Source organism: Rhinatrema bivittatum, chromosome 2 (assembly GCF_901001135.1).
Source record: "Rhinatrema bivittatum chromosome 2, aRhiBiv1.1, whole genome shotgun sequence".
Classification (NCBI taxonomy): domain Eukaryota; kingdom Metazoa; phylum Chordata; class Amphibia; order Gymnophiona; family Rhinatrematidae; genus Rhinatrema; species Rhinatrema bivittatum.
In genome coordinates, this window is record NC_042616.1 from 429,049,405 (window position 1) to 429,076,540 (window position 27,136).

The window sequence follows — 27,136 nt, forward strand, 5'->3', positions numbered from 1 at the left end:
TTACATTTGGAATAGATTTCCTGAGTTAGTGCGTCAAGCTCCCTCTCTTGCCTTATTCATATCCAGCCTCAAAACCCACCTTTTTAAGGCTTCTTTTAAATCCTGTTGCTCCTGTTCATACCCTCGATAGTTTTATCCATTTTCTGAAGAAAGCTGAAGTACCCTATGTTTGTCAGCTCAATGGAGAAGGGACTGTCTCATGTTTAATTGTACAGCACTGTGTATGTTTAGTAGTTGCTATAGAAATCACACTCATTCTCCAGTAAGAATATAACCCATGCCCTAAGCCTTGGTACTAACATGGAAAATGAGCAATTTAGGTTCTTTTAGAAATGTAGACACAAAGCAAGTCAAACCCAATGGTGTAGCCAGAACTGAATTTTTAGGAGGCCCAAGCTTAACATGGGTGGGCAGTAGACATTCAGGTCTAGGCTTTACTAGTTGTACTCTTATTGATAAATAATGTCTTAACATGTACTCTACAATGGATTTTGAAGTAGACTGGAAAACTGTCATGCATCATGAGTGACATTTTAAAATATTTTAATTCTATTATTTCAAGCACCAACATTAAAAATTCCTTATTAATCTGGATTAAATTTGTACAGTTTGTTTACTTTTTACATGATATTGTGTATTTGTAAAGAACATTAATTTTTTTTATATACTGACATTTGATCTCAATTGAGATATCACACCAGTTTACATTCAGGTACTGTAGGTATTTCTCTATCCCTGGAGGGCTTACAATCTAAGTTTTTGTACCTGAGGCAATGGAGGGTAAAGTGACTTACCCAAGGTCACAAGGAGCAATAGCAGGACTTGAATGCTGGTCTCCTGGTTCATAGTCCACTGCTCTAACCACTAGGCTATTCCTCCTCCTCCAACAGAAACAGATCCAATCACATAATAAAACAAATAATCTCATTCCAAAAATGCAGAGAATATAACTACAACAAAACAGCAATAACCATAATAGTCATAATAACTTAAGATTTGCAATGGGTATAGAACAGAACTAGGACATGCAAGAAAAATATATATATATTCAAATTCTAGTGTCACCCCTGTGATAGCAAAACAAACTCCCTCCACTGCCACAGCTTCTGCTGCTAAGGAGGTGTTAGGGATGTGCTATTGCTCCTAGAGCTTCCTTTTCAGCACAATCCCTCATTTAAATACAGTACCATGTGCCCAGGAGAGGTGGCTGCACGTGCATTAGGAAAGCGGGTGCTGAATACCGAGTGCCTGTTTTCCCGCACACTTTGCAGTATCTGCCCGATTATGAAGTAACACAAACCCCTACATAAAAAAGACAATTAGAACCTTGCTATAACATACCATAACAGCAATAACTTCCTGGACTGAAAACAGCAGCAACTTACAAATTAGAAACAAAAACATACAGACATAACAAATGGAAAGCCAGAGAAACCAGGTTCTGAACTCTGCAATACTGAAGAAAAAGCAAATACAAATTATATAAGAAATGCACATTCCCAAAGATGGTATATTCCAGTCCCTGAAAAGCAAAATTATATATATATATATATATATATATATATATATATAGAAAATAAACATGGGCTAAATATGTACATACCAAGTTGAAGTCTGCTGTTTCTACCTTTTTCCCCTGTTCTTATTTTTCTAACAGGTTGGTCCTACTTTTTTTTCTTTTTTCCTCTTCACTGTCCTTTCCTTATTCATGGTCTCTTTTATTCTTTATTTATTCTCTCTTCTGCTTTCCTTCCTCCTTCATACACACACACAGACTCTCTCACATATGCGCTCTCTCACACAGGATCCAACTCTTGTTTGCTCTCACATACACACAGGCTCTCACTCGCAGGCTCCCATTCCCTCATACATATGCAGACTCTTACTCTTACATGCTCTTTCACACACAGGCTCTCATTCTCATGCTTTTACACACATGCTCCCACTGCCACACACACAGGCTTTTACTCTCACATGCTGTGTCTTGCATGTAGACTCCCATTCCCTCCCACCCACCCCCACCCCCCAGACACCCACAGGCTTTCTCACTCACAAACATGCAGGCTCCACTCCCATACATATGTACACCCAGGCTCTCACTTTCACATGCTCTCACATGTAGGCTGCCACTTTCTCACACATACCCACACAAACAAGCTCCCACTCTCACATGCTCTCGCTCACACGCAGGCTCCCACTCCCCCATCCAGACCCAGGCTCTCCTTACCACATGCTCTCTCTCACAGACATACCCCCAGCAGTCTCCCATTCATACATACACACCCCAGGTAGGCTCCCATTCATACACACCCCTATCCCCCAGGCAGACCTCCATTGACTCACCTACACAAACCACAGCCAGGCTCCCCCTTCTGCTGCTGCTTCTCCTATGCCTGCCCCATGGTATTCAAACTCGCAGGGCCAGCACTTCCTCTATGCTGCTCTTGTGATGCGACTGCCTGCACGTGTTTTGAATTCCACAGTGCCAGCATACTTAGAGGAGCAGAAGAACGGGCTCCTTCTGTGTGAAGTTACATTTATTTATTTTTATTTATTTTAACATGTTTTGTATACCATATATACTGTTTTGCCATCATAACGGTTTACAGGACAAGAAATATTAGGAGAGTAACAGAGTTTTAACAAAGAATTTCAAAGATAAAGTTGGGTAATATTAGGGAGGTAATAGAGGGGTTAGTTTTATATTGGAAAAAGTTCTTAGATGTCTATTGTAGAGTTCGTGGTTTTATTGATCCTTCATGGGTTGATAGGGTGGTGTCTCCATTTTCTTTGGAGTTGTCTGGTTGGGAGTCTGTTGGTGTTGGTGGTTAAGATTATCTGAGAAGGCTCTGGTAAAAAGCCAGGTTTTTAAGTCTTGTTTGAATGTTTTGGTGTCAAACTGAGTTCTTAGATTGAGTGGTAAGGAGTTCCATAGAGAGGGGCTGGCGCTGGATATAGCTCTCTCTCGGGTTGATACTAGATGTGTGATTTTTGTGTGAGGAATTTTAAGGAGGCCTTTATTCATTGAGCGAAGGTTCCTTTTTCGAGCATGACTGCTGGTGAGATGGGGGTCCATCACCGCACTCACAAGGCCACCTTTTCTTCTCAGTCACCACTCCCCTTGGATGTACACGCCTGGGGGGTCCGCTGCGGCTTCTCTTCTTGGCCACTTAAGAAACGCGACTGGTCAACCCATTTAAGAGAACAAATCCTAACACACAAACATAAAGCCATGGTGAAAAGTAATACTTGGTCTACGTAGGCGCTGGAAGAAAAAGTGATTAAAAGTACCGACAGCTTTTTGAGTTTGGGTGGGTGGGTGGCCGGAACCTATTGTTCTGCTGTGACTGCTGCTGTTCTTTGCCCTGCCCTGCTCCTCTCTCGCCGCCCCCCCCCCCCCTCCCTCTCCTCCATAAGTGGTCCAACTGCCTAGTCTGTAAGCCACTGTGGACAAGGGAAGTAAGATGCTGTCAAAAAGCAAATTAAGTTGCATGCCCATTCAGGCTCGCTAGATATTTATTTATTTATTTATTTTTTAAATATCAATCCCTTTATCCTTGCACTTAGAGGTATATGACTCTGGTCCTTAAGGGTTCCATAGAGGTCTAAGTTCCCAGCTATCCACACCAAATATTTAGCAAACCTATTTGTATAGAATTGATCAGAGATCAAGGTTATTTTTGCAGATCTGACTGCGGCCCTCGCAGACTGAATTTGTGTACGCTTGCTTTCATGCTTAACAAACAGCAAAAATCTCTTACTTTTAGTAATTAAAAAAAAATAAAAAAGGACATCAATTAGTGGCATCAAAAAGAGAAAATTAATATAGAAAGGTTTGAGATAATGGGAGGGAGAATGAGTCAGTACCATTGTGTGCTGTTCCAAGTAGGAATATAATTCTCTGATGTGGTTTTTAAATGTTTTAAAAAAATTTTCTATGAACTGGTCACTTCTGTTAAATGTGAGATGGAAGGTTGCTCACAGTAGCTATGGTATGTAGACGCTAATAAAATAAGAACTTGCTTCTCTTATTTATTATTTCAATTTAGAAAAAGCTGAATGACTGAAACCTTATAGAAAAGGACCTTCATGTATGTGAGCTATTTTCTCTGCCTATTAGGTGTCTAGAAATAAATTTTTCTTGTGATCATGCTCCAGATATAGTCATTGGTCCTGGGTTATTTTTATTTTACTTTTTCAAAATTGCATATAAAAGAATTCTAGGAAACAGGTCCAACTTGGGATATATACCGAATATAAAGCTGTCACAGACAATGGGTTTCAGAATCCCAGCTTTCTGCATCGCAGTTCCATCCACATGTGGATGCTTAAAAAGAGGTTAGAGCAGCGGTGTTCTCAAGCAGGGTGTGGTGATACTGGTGTATTATGACGAGCTGGGAAGTGCATCGCAAAAAAATTGGCAGACAGCAAGCCTATGCTTTCTATTACAGCCACACGTATGGACTGTCTGAGAAAATTACAGATGGGGAGGTGCGGGAGTGAGGAAATTGGAGAGGGGGAAGGGTGAGAGTGAAAGGATGTGGGGGGGGGAGTGAGGGAGAGCTGTAGGCTATGTGAGGAAGAGAAAGGAGAGAGTGAGTGAGTAAGGTGTTGTGGGGTGTGAATGAGGGAAATTAAAGGGACCATGAGGTGTAGTTGAGATAAAAATGGGGAGGGCAATCTGTGACTAAGGGGAGCAGGGGGGAAAAGTGAATAAGGTGAGAGACATGGATAGGAAGGTGGGTGAAAAATGGCTGGGAGTTGAGTATGATAGGGGTTGGGGAGGAAGAATTACTACATTAAAGTGTGTGTGCACACATGTGAGAGAGAGGTTTCGTACACAAGCCCGATTTCCCCCTCCTCACACAGGTCACACCCAGCCCTGGCCCCGCTCCCCTCCATCCACAATTCCATTTCTCTTTTTGTCTACAAAGTAAGCCTTGATTTTATCTAGCTTTTGTGCTATTTTTAACTGTAAAATATGTAGGAATTTTTTTTTTTTTTTAGTTCCTCTGAAACATAGTGTACACTGTGTCATGATGCAGGAAAAAAGATTGAGAGCCAATGGTTTAGAGTACGGAAAACTAAAAACTGCAGCAAGGTAGTAGTCATCCAACTGAGAAGAGGTGATGCATTTTGCATGCAGTAGTAAAAGTGCCCAGCCTGATTAAAGGTTAACAGAATTCCAAGATTTCAAAATATTTTGAGGACAGTCTTTGAAAAAGAAAATAAAGATTTTGTCTCAGTCATAGCCAAGAACTGAGATAATTCTTCTGAGGCAGTCAGTGGACTGGCTGCTGTTAATTCCCTTTTATCTCACCAATCTTACACTAACTTATTCCTTTCTAGTGTCCACTCCCTCTTAATTTCCCCAGAGTACACAGAAATCATAAATTGTCATTCACCATGAAAGGTTAGTAATTTAAAATAAAACTAAATGTTCATATGCTTACTTTTTTTTTTTTTTTTTTTTTAAAGAATAAATATTTTTTCTTAACTGCTTGGCCACTGTGCCCTCCCTGCCACAGTGGAACAGATTCAGAGAACTTTTTTGGCATGACAATTGCATATGTGTTACCAAAGTAATGTATAGAATGATTAAAATAAAAGGGGAAAGACAAATGCAATCTGGTCCAATCACTTTATTTATATTGGGTTTCATATGTACATGTATATACATTTCCAAAAGGGTATTCATGGTGTATACTGAAATGACTATGGTTTTACGTTGCAAGTACTTTGTGCTAGTTAAGGTTTATGTATATGATCCTCGCTTTGGACATGATTTTCATTTGCCAGTTTATATTACAATAAAATATTTCAATTATAAAAAAATAAAATAAAAGGGGAAGGAACGAAAGATTACAATGTAATTTTTTTTTTGTCAAAGTTAGGGGTTATGGGAAGTACAATATCATTGGCTGTGGTTCAGTTTACAGCACTGGTTCACATTAAGTTATCTCGATGAGCTAATGGATCTTGGAATGGAGTTAAGGTCAAAAGCTGAAGCTTTGCTGTTGCCGTTGATTCAATAATATATTGGTGGGGGCAAAGGAGATTGCTGTTGTGGTGAGTGTGTGTATAAAGGTTTGAGGATATACCATGAAGGAATGAGCACTGTACATGATTCGGGTGCTTCCCATGTGCTCCGATTAAAATCAAATTACCTGCATAACTGTGTTGCAAATACAATCAGGCCAATTCAGTAAAGTCCGCGGGAGAGCGGGCGATACAGTATTTAAATGAGGCCCGGCGGTAGAAACGGGCAAAAGGAGGCGCTAGGGACACTAGCGCGTCCCTAGCGCCTACTTTTTGACAGGAGTGGCGGCTGTCAGCGAGTTTGACAGCCGACGCTCAATTTTGCCGGCGTCGGTTCTCGAGCCCGCTGACAGCCACGGGCTCGGAAACCGGACTCCAGCAAAATTGAGCATCCGGTTTTCGACCCGACAGCCGCCAGCCGACTTCCAATTTTTTTTTTATTTTTTAACTTTTTTTACTCTTCGGGACCTCCGATTTAATATCACCATGATATTTTACTGCTTTTCTGTGCACTTTCCTGGTGCCGGAAGAAATTAGCACCTACTTTTGGATAGGTGCTAATTTCTGAAAGTAAAATGTGCGGCTTGGCTGCACATTTTGATTTCTGGATCGCGCGGGAATACCTAATAGGGCCATCAACATGCATTTGCATGTTGAGGGTGCTATTAGGTTCGGCGGGTTGGTCGTGCGTTTTTCGCCCCTTACTGAATAAGGGGTAAGGGAAAACGCGCGTCCAATGGCAGGTTAACTGTATCGGCCTGATTGTGAGGTGTAAGTCAAAGAAACCTTTGCTTATGCAAGAAAACTGAAAAGAACCAAGATGCATTTCTATGCTTTTTTTTTCTCATTTAAATTTTTCAGTGGGCTGGATCAGTGATGGTCAACTCCAGTCCTCGAGTGTCACAAACAGGCCAGGTTTTCAGGATAGCCACAATGAACATGCCTGGGATAGATTTGCATACAATGGAGGCAGTACAGGCAGATCTTTCTCATGCATATTCATTGTAGATATCCTGAAAACCTGGCCTGTTTGTGACACTCGAGGACTGGCGTTCGCTATCAGGGGCCTAGACCCACTTTTTCATCACCCAGTTCTGACCGGGTAATAATAATGTTCTAGTTGTTCATGACCAAAACTATAGTCCTATGCAGTCCATGGCAATCCTGAAAGATCACAGATCATGTTTTTATGTGTACTGAAGCCAGTATAACCCAAATAATCTTCCTGAAATCCCTTATTTAAACTAGTCTTTGAAGGCTACAATAACCAATTCCTGAGACGGATACATTTGTACCAAAGCCTCAAATCTGCTAATAGGGTAAACGTTTTCCATTTTAGGGGATAATTTGACTATTTTCAAAAACCATTACCTGGGTAAATGAGTTATTTAAAAATCGCTCACCTTGTTTGTAGGTAAAAGTGTGTATGCTGTGCCACAATGTGTGCATTTTTACTTGCACTTTCTTGGAGGTGTGCCTAGGGGAGGTAAAACATGTTTTGGATTTTCACAACTACCTGCATTGTTTTGGTCAGAAAAGGTATCTGCAGAAAAAGAAACCATGCAAATCTCTGTGGGTACTTTTTACCTTGGATCATTTTTCATGTGAAAGTATGCATGCACTTCCCCTTTAAAAACTGGTGCAAAATCCAACGATAAAAGCGTGCATAGATTTCACACCTGCCCACACACTTTTGCAGATTTCCCCTTAGATGCTTAATGGTTGTAGCACTACATTTTTAAAAATTTGCTTTTTCCTCCAAGTAGCCACTGCAGCGGATTGAATAGACAGTTCAGTGTTTACAGAGGCAAGTGAATAAAAAGGTACAGATCCACACCCTCTCCCTCCACAGTTTATGTATTGAAGCTAGCCAAATAGCAAATGACATGGGGAAACAGACTGGTTGCCTGATGGAAGGAAACCATCCTGCTTCAGTTGTTGGCTGTGTAGTTACAGTACCTTTAATCTGACTCTAGCCCAGGGCTGTATTAATAAGATTATGGGGCCCAACAGCAGGGGACCCAGGGTGGGGATTTTGCTCACAGAAATCAGCAGCAGGAGTCACAGTGTTTAGATACCTTTAGAATCTGGCACCCTAACCACGTGCTTAGGTTGCCTATCCATAAATGTGGCCCTGATCTAGCCTTTTCCTCTCAGAACAGGCCTCAACTTCAAGATGGGAACAGCAGTAGAAATGAGCAAAATCTGTCAGGGTCCACAGATCCTACAAACAAACTGAAGGCTTTCCCTGCTTCATGCTACTAATATAGCTTTACTCTTATAGGATGGGTTTATGGTGCAAGAAGCTTTTGAGTAGTTTAACAGATTTCCGGCTGCTTGACTCAGCTCTGCTCAACCCCTATTGTAAGCGGCTGATGCAGATGGGAGGGAAGCTTGAGCAGTTGGACTTTAGCTCCTTGGCCAGTTTCAGATCACTGAGCCAAAGAATGAGATTTACAAGCAGCTCATTCTCTGAACATGATGGATATTTCTTAAAACACCTCCCTACAATAAAACACTTAAACTCAGCAATCCCATCACCTCAATTATTTTGACTTTATTCAAAATACTTTAGCATGGTCTCCATGGTGTGCTTTATTGACCCAGTTTCGTGCTTCTCAGATGGTAAATCCTCTTGACCCAGAAGGCTGCTCAATAAAACATGCAGAGACATATCTTCTTGATTAATTCTTCTGCCAGGAGCATGATAAAGCAAAACAAAGTTCTGTTTCTAAAGCTATTTGTATTTCACAAATTAGGAAAGCTTTACTTATGCTGATGCCAGGGTTACAAAATCAACTGGAGGCAGAAAAGCAAAGTCACCTTACCATAAAATAATGGGAAGGTATCTAGGGCAGTCTGAAGCCTGTGATGGAGACCCACCTAACTGATCTAATTTCCTGGATAGCTAGTGACTTTGCATGCATCAAAGACCCCTTGTTTGCAAATCTCTCTCACACATTCACTGTTGCTAGCTTGCAAACTTGATTGTTTAGGGTTGCTTCCAGAACTGGGAACAGAATCACTGCTACAGGTTACACTACAGCAGGAAAATGCTGCAGAATGGTGGCTAATAGAGTTAGTACTGGAGCTTGGGCAAGCTCCAACACACAATCTGTATTTATGCATTTATAGACATAAACAAGACACCCATGGGCTGATGGGCCAAAACTTACTAATGCCACTTAAGGGTTGCTTCATCACATTTTACTATAGTGGAAAAATTGCATAGACTTAGATCAGCTTCCATCCCACCACCACCACCATCCCAATTTTAAAAAAGAGAGATTATTTCACTGATAACCCTGGAGAAGTAAAAATAAATGGCAGATCATCAATGATTTCGGAGAAGTAGCTCTGCCCACTCATGAAATTCAAGCAGTGAAGTTTGGCAAGAAAGTCATTCATTGTGCAACACTATCAGTTTGTATTTATTCTTTCTAAAAGCAAATTCACGGCTAAGACTCCAATCTTTGCTGTGCGAGCCCAGATCGTCAGATGCTACTGGGCAGATGTTTTAGGTTTATGGGCAATTCACACGAACAAGCTCTGAGAACCCTGCTCTGTATCCGCATGGTGGTGGTGATAAACTTTATGATCTTTCTCTCTAGGAGAGCCCGAAAGGTGATCCTTGGGGGTCCGATTGCCTTGGCTTTGCCGTCGTTTTTTGATGATCAAGCCGCAAAGCACCGCACTCGGCAGGTACAGGCAGGCCTCGATGAGGGCAAAAAGTGCCACCGCTCCATCCCCGCCCTGCACCTCACAGTTCATCCAGTTATAGCCGCGGCCAGCATACAGGCGTTCCCGCTTTTTGCATACGTCTGTGGCATTCACCTGCTTAATGAAATGCAGGTAGAGGCCCACGGCTACAATGTAGCCTATGCACGCCAGGGCATCAAACACCAACTCTGCCACGAGAACTCTGGTGGAGATGCGGTGGAGGGGTTTGGCGCCAGTGAGGAGGAAAAAAAGGGTCGCCGCTCCCACGCCCAGAGTGAAAGCTACACCTCCGTAGACGGCAGGGGCTCTCAGATGGCTGTACTGCATATCCAGGTCCCGCACCTGCTGCAGCTCGGCCCCTTCAAATGGGCTGTAAGCAGAGTCGATGTTGAAGGAGCCAATTCCCATACCTGCTGAAGAGGTGTAACCTGTGATCACTGCGTAGGAGGCCACCACACAGATCAACACCAGAAGACCAACTGCAACTTCCACAAATTGCAGAATACCTGAAAGATGGAATAAAACAAGTCAAACACTTTATTTAAATATGCATTTTTTTCCTGCTGTTAGCCACCCCTTTACAATACTTTAAAAAAATTATAATCTGAGGTAACTTGCACGAAGCAACAGTTACAACCAGCCAGTGATGCATTCAAGGGATCCATTTGGGCATATCATACAGTAAATGTATGGTTTAGCTGTCTTGGCTGTTAGATTCAATAAAGTTTAATCAAGTTCACTCAAGATGGCAGCAGGACAGAGGGAATCCGCTCTTGGATTTTATGGCTGGATTAAGCCCTCTATGTACTGCCATGAAGGAATGAATAAATTAAAGTCAAGAGGGAGAGGTCTGGCCATCACCTGGTTTTACGACTGGCATAGGGCTTGGTTATCCTTAGGGTAATCTGCACAGAATGGCGGTTACAAACCTAAAACCTTGCTGGGCAGACTGGGTGGCCAATTTTGATCTTTATCTGCTATCATTTACTAAGTTACTATGGTTTTTATTCTCTACCTTCCACAGAAAAAGCCTTGCCGAAGACTCCAATGGCCTATTTATGGCTAAATCCAAATGTCTTTACTCAGTCCTTATCCTTCTTGACCTGTCTGCTGCTTTGGCCACTATTGATCACCACCTATTCCTTGATACTCTTTCCTCACTTGGATTTAGGGACTCTAGCCTATCTTGTTTCTCTTCTTACCTCTCCATTGCACTTTCAGTGTATTCTCTGATGGATCCTCCTCTACTGACATCCTATTATCCATTGGTTTGCCTCAAGGCTCTGCCCTGGGCTGCCTTCTCTTCTCACTCTATACTATTTTCTTGGGCTTCTGCTCTCTTCTCATGACCTTCATTATCATCTTTATGCTGAGTCCAGCCTACTTGTCTGATAGTGCTGCCTGGATGTTCCACTGCCACCTTAAACTCAACATGGCCAAACCCTATTCTCCCTTTCTCTGTTTTTGTGGTTAACACTATCATCCACCCAGGCTCCTCAACCTATAACCTTGAGGTCATTATCAACTCCTCTCTGTCCTTTTCTATGCCCATCCAAAACATAGGAAAAAACAGCATATTTTAGCATTCTGAACACACTACCAGAACTTTTTTTTCAATTTAGATTTATATTCCACTTTTCATACTTTTTTTTTTCAGCACTTCAAGGCAGATTACATTCAGGTACTGTAGGTATTTCCCTTTCCCCAGAGGGCTTACAATCTAACGGGCTGATACAGTAAAAATCGGGGGAGAGCGGGAGAGCGTCCACTCTCCTGTGCGTGCGATACAGTAAATTAATTTATTTAAATTAGGCCCGGTGGTAAAAAGAGGCGCTAGGGACACTAGTGCGTCCCTAACGCCTCTTTTCGGACAGGAGCGGCGGCTGTCAGTGGGTTTGACAGCCGACGCTCAATTTTGCCGGTGTCTGTTCTCGAGCCCGCTGACAGCCACGGGTTCGGAAACCGGACGCCGGCAAAATTGAGTGTCCGGTTTTCAACCTGCGAGCCTATTTCAAATTTATTTATTTATTTATTTACTTTTTTTTTTAACTTTCAGGACCTCCGACTTAATATCGCCATGATATTAAGTCAGAGGGTGCACTTTCCCGGTGCCCGGAGAAATTAAAGCCTACCTTTGGGTAGGCGCTAATTTCTGAAAGTAAAATGTGCGGCTTGGCTGCACATTTTGCTTTTTGAATCGCGCGGGAATAACTAATAGGGCCATCAATACGCATTTGCATGTTGCGGGCGCTATTAGGTTCGGAGAGATTGGATGTGCGTTTTCGACGCGCTATTACCCCTTACTGAATAAGGGGTAACGCTAGCGCATTGAAAACGCACGTCCAATCGCAGGTTAACAGTGCACTCCGCTGGAGTGCACTATACTGTATCGGCCTGTAAGTTTGTACCTGAGGCAATAGAGGATAAAGTAACTTGCCCAAGGTCACAAGGAGCGACAGCAGGACTCAAACCCTGGTCTCCTAGCCCACTGCTCTCACCACTAGGCTACTCCTCCACTCTCTCATCACCTCCTGCTTAGACTATTAGAAATTGCTCCTTGCAGGTCTCCCAGTGAACCATATTTCTCCGCTACAATCTCCAAAATTCAGTTGTGTGATTTATCTTTTGCTAAAATTGTTACACCCACATAATCCCTCTTCTCAAGTCACCTCATTGCCTTCCTATCAGTTTCCACAAACAAACTCCTCTTACTTGCCTACAGGAGCCTTCACGCTGCAGCTCGTCCCTACTTCTCCTCTCTTTCTCTCCACACACCCCTCCTCATTTATTTATTTATTTATTTATTTATTTAAGGTTTTTATATACCGGCATTAGTATGCAAACATCATGCCGGTTTACATTGGAACTAAAAAAGGAGGAAAGGAAATACAATGAACAGGGGTATTGGGAGGGGGCATAGCATAGGCTGCAGAGGAGATAAAGGCAAGGAAGCGGACAGTAAACTGTGATGAACTATGTACAGTATGGAGTATAACTATAAATACATTATAAATACATTATATACAGGGCTGTGGATCAATTGTGTTAGTCAAGAGGACAGAGGGGGCAGGGTGGAGCGGGAAAGAGAGGTCTATTCGAGGTAGGCTATTCGTATATGTATATATGTATATATATATATATATATATATATATATATATATATATGTATATGTACTCCATTCATCAGGCAAGTCACTCTCATCTGTGCCCTTCTCATCTACCGCCAATTTCAGACTGTGCTTTCCACCTGGCTGCACCCTGTTCTTGGAACAGACTGCTGGAGTTGGTGCATCATGCTTTCTCTTTTATTCTTCAAATCCAGACTACAAATCCACCTTTATGAGGCTGCTTTTAACTCTTAAACCCAGATAATCCTGCTCACGGCCTTACTGATTTTGACCATTTTTTAATAAATGAAATACACAAAGTCTCCCATGAGTTGTATGTGCGCTTTGATTAGGGTCTATCTCTTATGTTTCTGTGCAGTACTTCATATGTTGCACAGTACTATAGAAGTGATGATTAATAATAACTTAAGAGGAATAACTGTAATAATTTTGCTGTGCCCTTCATTTAGCCCATAAAGGTTTTGTTTCCAAATCTTAGCCAATGATGGTAATGATCCAAACGTCTGTGAACTGAGTGTGCGGACTCAGTACAGCTCCCTATGGATAACTGTTGCAATCAACAAACCACTCTTACTTGGTGCCATTTAGCATATTGCCCCTTGAGCTGGCCAGGGTTGGGGATGAAGGTGGGAGTGGGGGTTGGGGAAATCAGTCATCATGCAATGGCGACACTTACAGGCCAATGCAATACGGACGCGGGGGAAACGGGCGATTGGTGTTGAGTGCCCACTTTCCTAGCGCGCGCCCAGCCACCCTCTCCTGGGCGTGTGATAGAATATTTAAATGAGGGGGTCACGCTGCCAAGGAGGCATCAGGGACAAATGTGCACCCCTAGTGCCTCCTTGGCAGCAGGCGCCCAGGAGAGAGGGGGCTGGCAAGGGGTTAGGAAAACAGTGGCTCAATTTTATGAGAGTCTGTTTTCCTAACCTGTGCTCGGCCACGGGTGAGGAAAATGGATGCTCGTTAATTGAGCGGCCCTTTTCCTAATCTGATCAACAGCACACTTTTTTTTTTAAACTTTTTTGTTCCTCTGAGTTAATATCGCCACCATATTAAGTCTGAGGACGTGCAGAAAAGCAGTATTTTCTGCTTTTCTGCACACTTTTTTGGACTGCTCAGAAATCAGTGCCTGCTCTGGGCAGACAATTTCTGAGTGTAAAAACGTGTGGGAAGGGTGCACCTTTTTTTTTTGGGATCTGGGGAGAATAGCTAATAGCCTCATCAACGTGCATTTATATGTGATGAGCGCTATTAGTTTCACGTGGGGTTGGACGCGTGTTTTGTACACACTAATCCCTTTACGGTATAAGGGGTTGTGGATGTGCATCCAAAACCCGTGTCCAACCGCAGGTTAAACAGTGCGCTCAGCTGAGCGCGCTGTATTGTATCGGCCTGTTAGTGACTGATCCGCGATCACAGGGCTCCGGGGTACTGTCATTGCATAGAATAGGCTAAAGAAAGTGGAAAGGGGGATGTAAAAATAAGAGAAAAAAAAATCTCTGGGTAGTTTGCAAATGAAAGATCATGATGCCAGATCTCAGCCTTTGATCCAATCGAGCTGGGAAGCCACAGGAAGAGGGGGAAACTACCAGGTTAAAAAAAAAAAAAATCTCCAGAGGAAAGCAAATAGTAGAACTAGAGGTCAGGATATGAAACTTCAGGGGGGGGGGGTGACTTAGAACCAACCTCAGGAAATATTTCTTCACAGAGAAGAGTGGTGGATGCCTGGAATGCCCTTCCGGAAGAGGTGGTGAAGATAAAAGCAGTAAATGAATTCAAAAAGGTGTAGATTAACCACTGTGGATCCCTAAAGCCAGAGTTGGAAATTAAGAAAAGGGTGCATGGGGGGAGGCAGCATGCAGCAGCTGCCACCTCTTAACAGAAGGCATGAGGATTACTATCCTTAATCAATTCGCTTACAGGATTCTGATGCAGCCGCAGCATCGTTCTCCACGTCGGGGGTGGGGAGAAAAGGGGAATTGTATCAGACAACAACTATCCCTGGGCCCTGACTTTTACGATCTAGGGTACCCATATGCAGACCTTATGAACGCCGTGCAGGATACTGCTTCTACAGCCAAGTCCAAAAGCAAAGCGCAGTCAAACAGCAGCACTGCAGGAATTACCAGGAAGGCTGCTCATTCTGTAAAAATGTTGCTAGCAATAATTTTGTTGTGGGTTTGACAGTTGCTCTGTTTTGATTTTTAATATTGCTACCGTTAACTTAAGGCTTGGGTGAACCTGCATGGAGTGGCAGTTACTACCATAAGAAACTTGCTGGGCAGACTGGATGGATCATTTGATCTTTTTCTGCCAGCATTACTTTGTTATATGAAATATCAAAAAAAAAATAAATCAATCTGAATATTAATTTTCCCTCTTGCTCTTTTATTGCTATTTTTTTAATGCCCTTGGAAGATCTGGGAATACAGTACATTCTGCCACATCTGCTTTGCGCAAGAAGAATTATGGAAGTGATTTACAAATGTTGAAGGCTTTTAGATATATTTTTTTACACAGAACTTAGAAGATTCTTGATTAATCTCATATCCCATAATATTGCACTCCTCCCTCTTCCTTACTGATTATTGGGCCGATACAGTTGGAGCGCACTGTTAGCCGGCATTTCGACACGCGTTTTCGACGCGCTAGCTTTACCCCTTATTCAGTAAGGGGTAATAGCGTGTCCAAAACGCACGTCCAACCCCCCCCAACCTAATAGCGCCCGCAACATGCAAATGCATGTTGATGGCCTTATTAGGTATTCCTGCACGATTCAGTAAGTAAAAGGTGCAGCCAAGCCACACATTTTACTTTCAGAAATTAGCGCCTACCCAAAGGTAGGCGCTAATTTCTCCGGGCGCCGGGAAAGTGCACAGAAGAGCAGTAAAAACTGCTTTTCTGTGCACCCTCCGACTTAATATCATGGCGATATTAAGCCAGAGGTTCCAAAAGTTTAAAAAGTAAAAAAAAAAAAATTTGAAATAAGCCCGCGGCTCGCAGGTTGAAAACCGGACGCTCAATTTTGTCGGCGTCCGGTTTCCGAACCCGTGGCTGTCAGCAGGTTCGAGAACCGACGCCGGCAAAATTGGGCATCGGCTGTCAAACCCGCTGACAGCTGCCACTCCTGTCCGAAAAGAGGCGCTAGGGACGCGCTAGTGTCCCTAGTGCCTCTTTTTACCGCCGGGCCTAATTTAAATACATTTTTTTACTGTATCGCATGCACAGGAGAGTGCTCGCCCGCTCTCCCGCATTTTTTACTGTATCAGCCCGTATTAATGCTTAAAAACTCTGTGCTCTGTCTTGCTACACCTCATTCACACACAACCAGGCGCTACAACTGTACTTTGCAACAAGACCTGGTGAATCCTCCTTTTACAACAAATCCCCCGTCCCCCAACCCTTACTGCCATCAAGAGGATAAATCATCAATCTGTGTCCAAATACAGACTGGCAATTCCCTGACTGCCAACCAAGCCATCTGGGGAAAGGAACACATGTTCTCCACACTACTATAAAAAAAACACAAAGAGCCAGAGCACAGAGTTGCGGCACAGGGGATTGAGGTTCAGATCCCCTGTATGTTTTGGCCAGGCAAGCCTGGACATGCCACAGAGATGGTGCTCTCAGGCCATAGGAGAGAGAGTAAGATGGCTGCTGTCGCCATCACAATAGCCTCTGCTAGACCGTGAGCAGCACTGAGGCAGCATCTTGGACGAGGCCCCCTTTCCACCCCTCACACCAGCAAGGGTTCCCCAGTGCCACCTGGGTATGCTGTCTGTGGATTCAGACAGGGCAAATATGGCAGGACTGAAGGGGAGAAATTTTATTATTTTTAAATAGCACAAAAAACTTTGGCCTTTATGATATTTGGATGAAATAGCATCAGAATTTGAGGGCACATTTTTAATGCTGTTTCAGGCAAATGATCCCATACTCAAGTGGCAATTGGAGGAAAGAAAGTATTTCAACTTCACTGCCTATCAAGGTTGACAACTTCATTTTTAAATGTTTAAGCCAAATCTTCCTTTTCATCTCCACAGCTTCCCTTATAAAGATTGCATTTTGTCTTTAACACTATGGAAAACAGATCCACTTCTAATTCAAAGGACACAAATTTATATTTAAGTAGGGCTGGAAAACAATTTTTGTAAATGAAACAAAAACCAAATTCATTTAACAAAAAACAAATACGTTTCTTAAAGTGCAATATTTTTGTGTATTGCCATATCTTTATTTTCAGATTCTATATGGCATCTTGCCAGAAGCACTCAGAAAATGGAATAGGACATGACACAAAACAGAACGCAGTAAAGTGAAGGGAGAATAAACCAGAACAAAGGAAACAAAGTATTTTCAGGATAGGCAAGTTCAAAGAAGAGAGTTTTTAACTGAGGCTGGAAGAGACTGGGAGGATCCTGAAGGTCAGCAGGTAGTTTATTCCAATGTCAAGAAGCATCCACTTCTTGATCTTGTCTATTCTTGGTGTGCATAGACCTTTTATTTGTTTTTATTATTCTATAACACGATGACTACTGTTTCATGTGTCTCAATTTATTTATTTATTTTTATCCCTAACACATTCCATCCCTCATTTTGTTCTACTTAAACCAGTCGTGTTGCTTTTCTCCTATCGGGCCTTTCAATCTCTTGCCGCCTCCTCCATCATCCTTCCTCAACCTTTGCTCCCTCTCGTCTCTCTGTTATCTACTGTCGTCCTACACAAGAGGTGCTGTGTTGGGTCAGACTAATGGGCCACTGAGCCCAGCATCCTGTTTCCATCAGTGATCATTCCGTTTACTTTCTTGACTATCGTTGCCCACGGATTTTAATATATTGTCCACAATGACTCCCAAGATCCTTTTCCTGACTGGTAATGGGAAGCACAGGAACACCCAAGATGCCAATAACAAGCTTCATACCTACTCATCCCAGACAGATCCAGCATCAACCCCTCTCCCCCCAATAAGGATAGCAACCACAAACCTCATTACCAAGCTTCTCTGTTAGGGGTTGATTTTAAAAGTGGCGCGCTTACATGGACGCGCCAATTTTATAACGTGTGAGCCGGTGCACGCATGTTATAAAATCCGATGGCCGCGTACACAAGGAGAGAATTTTCGCTAAATACGTGCGGCAATGCAATCAGGCCTCCCTCAGTTCCCTCCCCCCCCCCTCTCCACCTAACCTTCCTCCCTCTTCCCCTCTCCTTCCCCTAAACCTAAGCTATTGCAAACTTATTTTACTACCTAATGCTCCTCCGGAGCACAAGTAGTTTCTGCGCACCAGCTGGCTAATTCCCGCTGCCCCGGCTGGCCTCTGTCCCACCCAGTTCATGCCCTCCCCCCCCCCAGCCCGCCTATTTTTCAGGGCCTGCCACTTGTGTGTAACGAGGGTTACGCTGTGGCTGGGCCCTTCCAAAAACGCGCACATAAACTCCGTTATTTACGTGCGTGGCCATTTGAAAATTTACTTGTTATTGAATAGCTGGTCCACCGACAAGATCCCCACTATCCTAGACTTGTTGCTTGAAGAATCCCCAATCCTCCTCACAGAAACCTGGCTCCCAAAGGAAGGATGTGTAAATGCTCATTCACTTCATCCCCCCAATTTCTCAATTCTACTCCACAACAGAATGGTAAGCAAGGAGATGGAGAGGCATCCATTTTCATAACTTTATGAGGCTCAAAAGCTTCCCCATCCCACCAATTCCCAGCTGTGAATGCCTGATAGCAACAGCTGACTTCAAGAATAAATGTGCTTTCTTGCTGATATACTGCCCACTTACCAAATCCACTAATAACCTTGCCTACCTGCTTGAACTAATCTCTGACACTCAACTGGATTACCCCTCCCCAATCGTCCTTGGAGATTTCAACCTCTACGTCAATGCCTCCAGCTGCAGACTGGCTAGAGACTTCATTGAAACCATGGCTACCCTTCAGTGTAAACAAGCTCACTCACCAATCAGGACATACCCTCAACCTCATCTTTCTGCCCTCAATTTCTCTCCTCCCAACACTAATGATCCCCATCTCTCACCACTATTATGGTCAGACCATTTTCTAGTGGTGCTGATCCTGGTTCGCCAGCTGGAGTACCACTGTCCACCCCCACCAGCCATAAGGACCTGTTACACCAGTAACTCTGCCATCTGTATGTTATCTGGGTACAACCACAGGGACCACATTACCTCAAGTCTCTGGAACCTCCGATAGATTTTAATTTCCCTCTAGGCCCAATTCAAAGACCTATGCATTGCCTTCAAATCCCCAAAAGGCCTAGACCTTAACTCTCTAAAGACTACCTTTCCCCCTACAAACCCACTCAGTGGCTGCAATCAGAAGCAGGAGGGGAGAGAGGCAGGGGAGCACACCTGTTAGGGACTGGGAGGACTGGTAGAAGACTAGGGGGGGGGGGGGGGGGGCGGTGTTGCAAGAGTGCCAGGGATTGGGAGAGGAGCCAGGGTTAGGAAGCAACACAGCTGGGGCCTTGGAGGGTGAGAGACAGACTGTTATTGCTCCTGTTTCTCTGTGATGGGAAGTGGGAGAATTTGAATTACTCTGTCATTCTGGGAAATGTGCATCTGAATATTTCTGTATTATTTCTCTGGTGTTATACTGCAGGCAGAGTCTGGCTTTTGGGGATTTCCAGTTCAGCTTTTGATTCCATGTTTCTCTTTCTAATTTGTGGCCAGTTATTCTGTATTTGGTGAGGGGGCAATCAGTGTGCTATAATGAGGCTGCAGTGATGTGTGCAGGTCTGGAAAAAAAGAACACATTTGGAATGGGTTTTTTTTTTCCAGATGGTCAGAAGTGGAAAAATTGAAAATTTTGGAAGAATTTATAAATTCTTCATCTCAGTCCTTGACTCTTGGTTTAATTCTTTATCAAAGAATGTTTTTGTTTGCTTGCGGTACCAAGGAGGGAAGGGACAAAGTTGGTGGCCTGTCTGCAGGCAAGGAAGCTTTTGCCCTATAGACTATTCACAACAGTCTGTTAGTTTGACAAAGTACCCCATGAGAGGCTTTTAAAAAAATTAAAATGTCAAATACTTGTTGTCTCTCTCTGGAAAGTTGTTGAAGTGCAGTCGTGATTTTTTCCACCCTCTTCATGGCTGACTCCACCACGATGGACACATGACGGAGCTGGACCGTGCTGTAAAAGGGTGGTGCGCAGAACCGGAATTTCAAACCCATTTTCGGGGATGTCACTGGCCCTGACAAGGGAGACTGCCAATCTTTAGTCATTAGGTCATCTAGGACCACATGCGAAGGTAATGCAGTTGGCTCTGCTGGTGTCTCAAATATTTTAAGTATACCCAGGACTTCCACCCAGGGGTCCGGCACCTTCCTGGTCTCTACAATGAGGACACTCCCTGCCTTCTCCACGAACTTGGCATAAGAGAGGTCTTCTGGCGGGAGACAGGCCTAGGCTGTTCCTCCAGGGGGTTGGAGGGTAACCTGTCGAAGAGCCAGGTGATATAGAGGATGACTCATATGTGGAATCTTCCTGAGGTGGATCTCGAGGGGGGCTTAGTACCGGCCGGTCGATGTCCTCACCCTGTGAAGGTGGGATCCTGTGGGGGGGAGGGGGGAATGCTCTCCCTGCTTTCCACCGTGATGGTGTTCCACTGACAAAAGAAACTGTGTCAGTATTTGCAAAATTTGTGTCATTGCCTGAGAGGCCAGGGTTCCCTGTGGTCTAGGGGAAGGTTCCCTTGGAGGCCCTCTGGGAGGCAGTGCCGCCAATAGAATATCTGAGTCAGGGCCTCTGGGTCGTATAGGCGCCTGTTGAACCTGTGGGGCCCACTTGTGCCTTTTTTTCCCAAGAGCTCTTGGAGATGTGACCCTTCTCATCTGCGTCTCGACACTGAAGATAGGTAAGAGAAGATCCTGGAAGAATGGGAAGATCCCGTCGACCCCATCAACTGATGTCAGTTCCGCGCCTGAGAATACAAGCTCCAGATCCGGAACAGGGGCCCCTTGTAAGGCAGGCGTCTGGGCTGTAGGCGGAGATGCATGTGGGACCTGATGGTCTGTGGGCCTCCCCTGCTTCAATGCACTCTTCACCGACGCATGGTGCATCGGGTGTGTGTGTGTGTCGATGCGTCGGCATCGCCCGAGACTTGCCTGGACCGTAGAAGTTGTGGCTCTTCTGGCTCGCCCTGCGTCGAGGTGGTGTGAGCACGCTTCCGCTGGGCCCTTTGGTCGCCTGAGGGGCCTAACTGAGGAGGCCCTTTTTGTCCTCAACCTCAGGGGTTCCCGGCTGGGTGGATCCTCAAGATGGCTCTGTAATATAGGATTCTGACGCTGTCTCCATCAGCTTCTCTGTTTTCACTGTTTCTGCCTGCACACTCTTGGGGACATGCGGCCACAGTCCCTTCAGCTGGATGGGTCGTGATCGGGCCCTAAGAAAATGTAACAGAGCACACGGCCATCTGTTACCGACATCACCTTCCCACACTGCAGAACTTAAAGCCAGGCGGTCTTGGCATCACGCTCTTGTTGCTTGCAACCAAGTAGTCACAAAAAAAAAAAAAAAGGTTAAGTTGTAGCCAAAAAATGGCAACAGTATGAGCGTCAGAGGAGCTCGGCCTGCAATGCAGAAGAACAAGACTGAGGCAGGCTTGGAGCTGCATGGGAGAGGTCGCACACAGAGCAGAGCTCCATGTGCTTTGAGGAGCTCCAGCACCTAGAGGACTGGAGGACCTTCCCAGGCAGCATGGCTAATTCAGCCTGCTTATCTGCAGGAAAATATGCCATTTTTGGGAATGTGCATTTCTTATATATTTGTGTTCTGCAGTTTCTTCAGTATTCCAGTATTCACAGAATCTAGTTTCTTGGGATTTCCATTTCAGTTTTGTCTGCATGTTTGTTTCTAATTCGTAGCCCCTTATTCTATATTGGGTAGGGGTCTGTCTTGTTGCACAAGTGTAACACAGGTACAGTATTTTGGCTAGCATGTAGTTTCGCTGTAGGGATTTGTAGCAATTTGGTTTGTTTTGTTTGCCCATTAGGTGTGGTGTATTAGTGTTATAGGACTTGATATAATGCTTGCCTTTGCTGTCTTTTTGTAGATAGGACTGCTGCTGTTTTGAGTCCTGAAAGTTACTGCTGTTATGATATGGCAAGGTTCCAGGTGGTTTTTGTTTTTTTGAACAGGGATTTGTTTTACTTCACAAAGTGTTTAGCATTGGAGGGAGTTTGTTTTGCTGTCAATGAGGTGGCACCAGAATTTGAATATATATTTTTTGCATGTCCTAATTCTGTTCTGAACCTGTTGCAAATCTTAAGTTCTTATTATGATTACTATGATTATTGCTGTTTTATTGTAGTTATGATATTCTCTGCATTTTTGGAAAGAGGATTCAAAAAATACATTGATATTTATTTTATTAGACTGGATCTGATGTTTCTGTTAAGTGTTCTTTTTACATGATGTAATATTGCAATATATATATAAAAATGAATACAGATTAGTAAGGTATTTTTAATGCTGGTAAGTTCTTGAAATAATAGAATTAAAATATTTTAAAGCATCACTCATGATGAAACTACTTAGAAACCCATTGACAGGTGCACTCTAAGAGTACAACTAGTAGGGCCTAGACCTGTACATCAACTGCTCATCCTTGTTTACCTTGGGCCCCCCAAAAAATTAATTTCTGGCTACGCCACTGGGTCATAGCTTTCCAACTTTTCTCCTTTGGACTACTGTTTTTTTCTAGTCACCTTTTTTGCTATTTTGAGCTGATTGGTTTTGTTGTTTCCCCCCCCACTTCCTGTATTGATTTGGGGTGACATGACAATTTAATTGGCACAATCCTGCCACCCCTGCCGTCTAAGGGATAAGGAAACACTTACAGTACCTGAATGTAATCCACTTTGAAGTGCTGAAAAACGGCATCATAAACATATAATTTAAATGCCTGATAATGTAGGATCTGAAATTCTCACTTAGCATCCTCTTTCCTTCCATAGACAAATGTAGGCCACCCTTACCTTCTAGCCTTTTACTGCTCCATACATGACCCCAGCCTCCAATGTATTCAAAATCACTTTCTTTACACCTGGTTTTGAGCCAGGAATTGAAATTATCTATATAGCATAATATTCAGAGAGACAGCCATGATAGTCTTGTGTAGCAAAAATGAGACGAGGCAAGGGGCACCTTAAAGACTAACCAATTTGAGGCATGAGCTTTCAAGGACAGATTCAACTTTGTCAGATGCATAACCTTTCCTTTTCTTTTCCATGAACAGGTAATACTTCCGAAAGGGCAACAGTCTTATTGTTGGTACCTCAGAAGAATAAATAAGTTTGATAAGTTGGAACCAAGAACTATTATGTGAGAATCCCATTATGGGTTTGGGTTTGTGGCACTGCACACCAGAGAAATCCTCAGATCACCTTTAAGGACAGGTCCCGGTTCACCTTAAGCAAGGCATTCTGGGTACCGGGGGGGGGGGGGGATCCGCTGAGGAGGAATATAGCTTGGGCTCAGTGGACAGCAGAGAGAGGCCCTGGGAGAAGAGGAGAAGGCAGCTTCTACAAAGATAACTGATCTATTGAGAAGCAGTGCTGAGGTAAGCAGCTTCTGTTATTTATTTGATTCTAAATAAAGTTTGTACAAAAAAAACAGCTGGAGTTCAGAATGAAATCTGTCCTCCAGCCAGCCACACACCACTCATGCTGTGCCACAGGGTTCAATAAAGAAGAAGTATTCTATAGAAGATCTGGGAAAGAGCATTAAAGTTCCACTTTGGGGAAAGTAGTTAGATGGTCCCAATGGGGAAAGGTGTTTTGTTTTGTTTGATTTTCCTTGTCCTGCTGAATAATATACTCAAGTAAGGCCCTCTAAGCCTTGTCCGATCCAATATCTTACCCCACTAATTTTTTGTGAACCCACAGAGCTGGTGCCAGTCCAGGAAAACTCCATCATTAGAACTCTTATTTTATGTGCCCCTAGCAGAGGTTACATATAGTTAGGATTAATTTTTCCTATGTGCATTAATTTACATTTGTCCACATTAAATTTCATCTGCTATTCAGATGACTATTTCCCCAGTACATTGAATAATTTTGATTCATCTGCAAATTTGATCACCGCACTTATTGCTCCCTTTTCCAGATCATTAATGAGCAACACACTGAATCCAGTACAGATCCCTGGGCATTCCACTACTTACCTCTCTCCACTGAAAAAACTGATTGTTTAATCCTATTCTGTGTGTCCTATCCACAATAAGATATTGCCTCCTATCCCATAACTTTTTAAAAAATGTCTTGAGTAGCATCTCATGAGGGATTTTAATAAATGCTTTCTGAAAATCCCAATACACTATATTAACCAACCTGCCCTAGCCACATGTTTATTTACACCTTCAAAAAAATTCTAATATATTACTATGGCGTGACTACCCTTTGCTAAAATCATTGAGGCTCTTTCGTGTTTAGTCATGTGCCCAGTGATTTTGTTCTTAGCAAAAGCTTCCACAATGTTACCTGTAACAGATGACTGGTTCATCTGTAGTTTCTTGGATCGCCCTGAATCCCTTTTTAAAAATTGACAATATATTGGTTACCCTCTAGTCCTTGGGACAAGTGTCAGATTAATGATAGGCTACAGGATTACTGATAACAGGTCTGCAATTTCTTATTTAAATCCCTTTAGAAACGCTGAGGTAAATACCCTCAGATCCTGATGATTTTCTACTATTTTGACTGTCAATTTGCTGAAGCACCTCTTCCAGATTCAGTGAGTAGCTTCAATCCCACTGAATAATCACCTACTGAAATTAGTTCTGGTGTGGTTATTTTCCCAACATCATTTGTAGTGAAGATTGAGGTAATTTTTTTTTTTTTTGCTATGGCCTTATCCTCCCTGAGCATGTTTACTCCTTGTTCCTCTAAAGGTCCAGCTGACTGCATCACAGGCTCTTTATGTTCTTTAAAACATTTTTATTAGTGCATTACATTTAATATGCCCGTGCCTATGCTTCTTCTTTATTTTCCCTCAGTAGGGCCTGTTTTCCTTTTTTTTTTTTTAAATTTTTAAAGGATGCCTTTTTAGCTTTAATAGCCTCATTCACAGCACCATTTAGCCACGCTGGCAGACATTTAATCTTCTTTTGACTTATGAAATACTCTCTATCTGGCCTTTCAAGAGAATATTTTTAAACAATCTCCCTGTTTCACAGATATCCTCTTTTCTTTGCCAAATTTTGCAGCTCACATGCCTTATATTGGAGAGGATATGGTTACACTAACTCTCATAGTTCCCTGTGGTGAAACTGAAGTTTATCCATACCGTCCTTACTCCCCTTCTGGAGTTGTTAATACCCTTAAGCTAATAGACAAGATCAAGCTGGCTCTGCGAAGTGGCTGCAGCTGTGTGGGGATTCCCATGCATGCCCAGAAAAGCTTCCCCAGCAGACTCTACAAGATGTTTTTCATTTGTGCTGTCAAGTAAGGTCACCCACATGTGTGACTGGTTATCCTGCTGCCCTTGCAGAACAGCTGTTACAGGTAAGCAAGCTTGCTTGACTGTTGAAGATGCTGATCCCGGTTTATATAAAGTGATCCACATGGCAATGGACTGAGCCAGAACTCTGTTTATTTTGATAGTATGCTCAGAGCACACAACTCCCATGATCGATCTTTGCTTGCACCTTACATTGCTATTGGCCACACTATCTGCTGTAATCATTGATGTCTACTGCCACCTGATGGTTATTTTACTGAATTTCAACCATTCTGAGAATAAAGCAGCGAGGTTTCTGTGTTGTTCTTCTTGGATACATATTAACTTCAGCCAAGTAAACTGTAGTACAGGTGATAAATGAGTTAAATAAAAAAGGTAATACATTTCTGATCAGCTTTTCAGACTTGTGCTCCCTTCATTGGGTAAGTGTTGAATAAGATAACTGATCGGCATGAGAGAAGTGAGTTGTTCCCACCCTCCACTAGTCTGGGGTCATAACCTGGGGTAAGTGGGAACAAGCCTTAATCCCTCCATGCAAGGGTTAAAATATCCCTTTTTCCCTTTTATTTGCTTCACATGGAAATGTGTTTTGTGCTTTCTCCTTCCTCGAGTTACAGGTACGTCATTTGATAGATTTCATCATGAGCTGAGTTAAAACCACTTTTTTGTGACCCCCCCCCCTCTCAGGATGAAGGGGGCCTTTGCTGTTTCATGGGGCAGAGGCTGCCTTTGGCAGCTGCACCCACCCCACTAGTTTTAAATAAAGTAGAATGAACAAAGGATTATGCTTCCCCATCTATAAACTGCAGCCTGAATTACAGTGGCGATGGCTGGTTGGTTTTCAAAGTTGTAAAGAGGCTGGGAATATTTTATCAGGCCAGAGCCCTACCTCAGGGACCTTCAGGCCGAGCGCACCGTTTAGCCCCTTCTGACCGCACGTTTTACATGCGCTATTATTACCCCTTATTACTGTAAGGCAGCGGTTCTCAACCGGTGTGTTGCAGCACACTAGTGTGTCACGAAGCACCAGCAGATGTGTTGCGCACCCGCTGCTCTTCCCCCCCCCCCCCCCCAATTCCCCTCAGCGAGACAAACACTGCTGCCGTTCCTGCCCGGGCTATCAGCACATTCAAACCCCGAGGGGAACGGCAGCAGTGTTTGTGGAAGCCGGCAACAGGAACGTGACCTTTTCTTCTTCCTGCCCCTGTGGCCCAGAAGAGGAAGTGATGTTTACCGGGCACGTGGGAAGAAGAAAAGGCCATGCATGCATGCTGCTGCTGCAGAAACCGCATCCCAAGGCTCTCCCTGGCCCCGCTACACTCATCAGTTTGCCTGTGCTGCGATCGTGGCACTGAGCAGTCAGCTGATAACGTGGCTGCTGGGATTTCCTGCCGCGTGGCTTTTGGGGAAATCCGTTCATCAGCTGCCTGGACCCGGAGCTGAAGATCGGTGCTGGCTGGCCACTTTGCCAGGGGCTGCAGGAGTACGGTGCCGCTTCCCCCCTGCCCTAGTTCTGACCTTCCCTTCTCTCGCTAGCGTGACACCAGCAAGAAAATATAAAAATAATAATAATCAAACTGCAAAAAAAAAAAAATAAATAAAGGCTGGAGTGGGAAAAGAAAAAGCATAAAATTGCATTCGCAGCGGACTGCTCTGTGCCATGATAGCAGCACACGCAAACAGCTAGGTGCTGTCTTCTTGCTGCTGCAGGCGGGGGAGGTCACTCCTGCTGCAGTTTCCAGCCTGTCAGGACTCTGCTTTTAA

General features: G+C 43.6%; 1 protein-coding gene across 4 annotated transcripts in view; it reads right to left on the reverse strand.

Moving 5' to 3' along the window:
- Window positions 1-8,571: 8,571 nt before the first annotated feature.
- LOC115084898 (MARVEL domain-containing protein 3-like) overlaps window positions 8,572-27,136 on the reverse strand; it is an 89,282-nt gene continuing 70,717 nt past the window's right edge. For all 4 annotated transcript variants that reach the window (XM_029590302.1, XM_029590301.1, XM_029590303.1 and 1 more), the window contains one exon: window positions 8,572-10,265. In XM_029590302.1, the coding sequence (XP_029446162.1) occupies window positions 9,574-10,265 (692 nt within the window). In that variant the 3' untranslated portion in view covers window positions 8,572-9,573. The remainder of the gene's footprint in view (window positions 10,266-27,136) is intronic.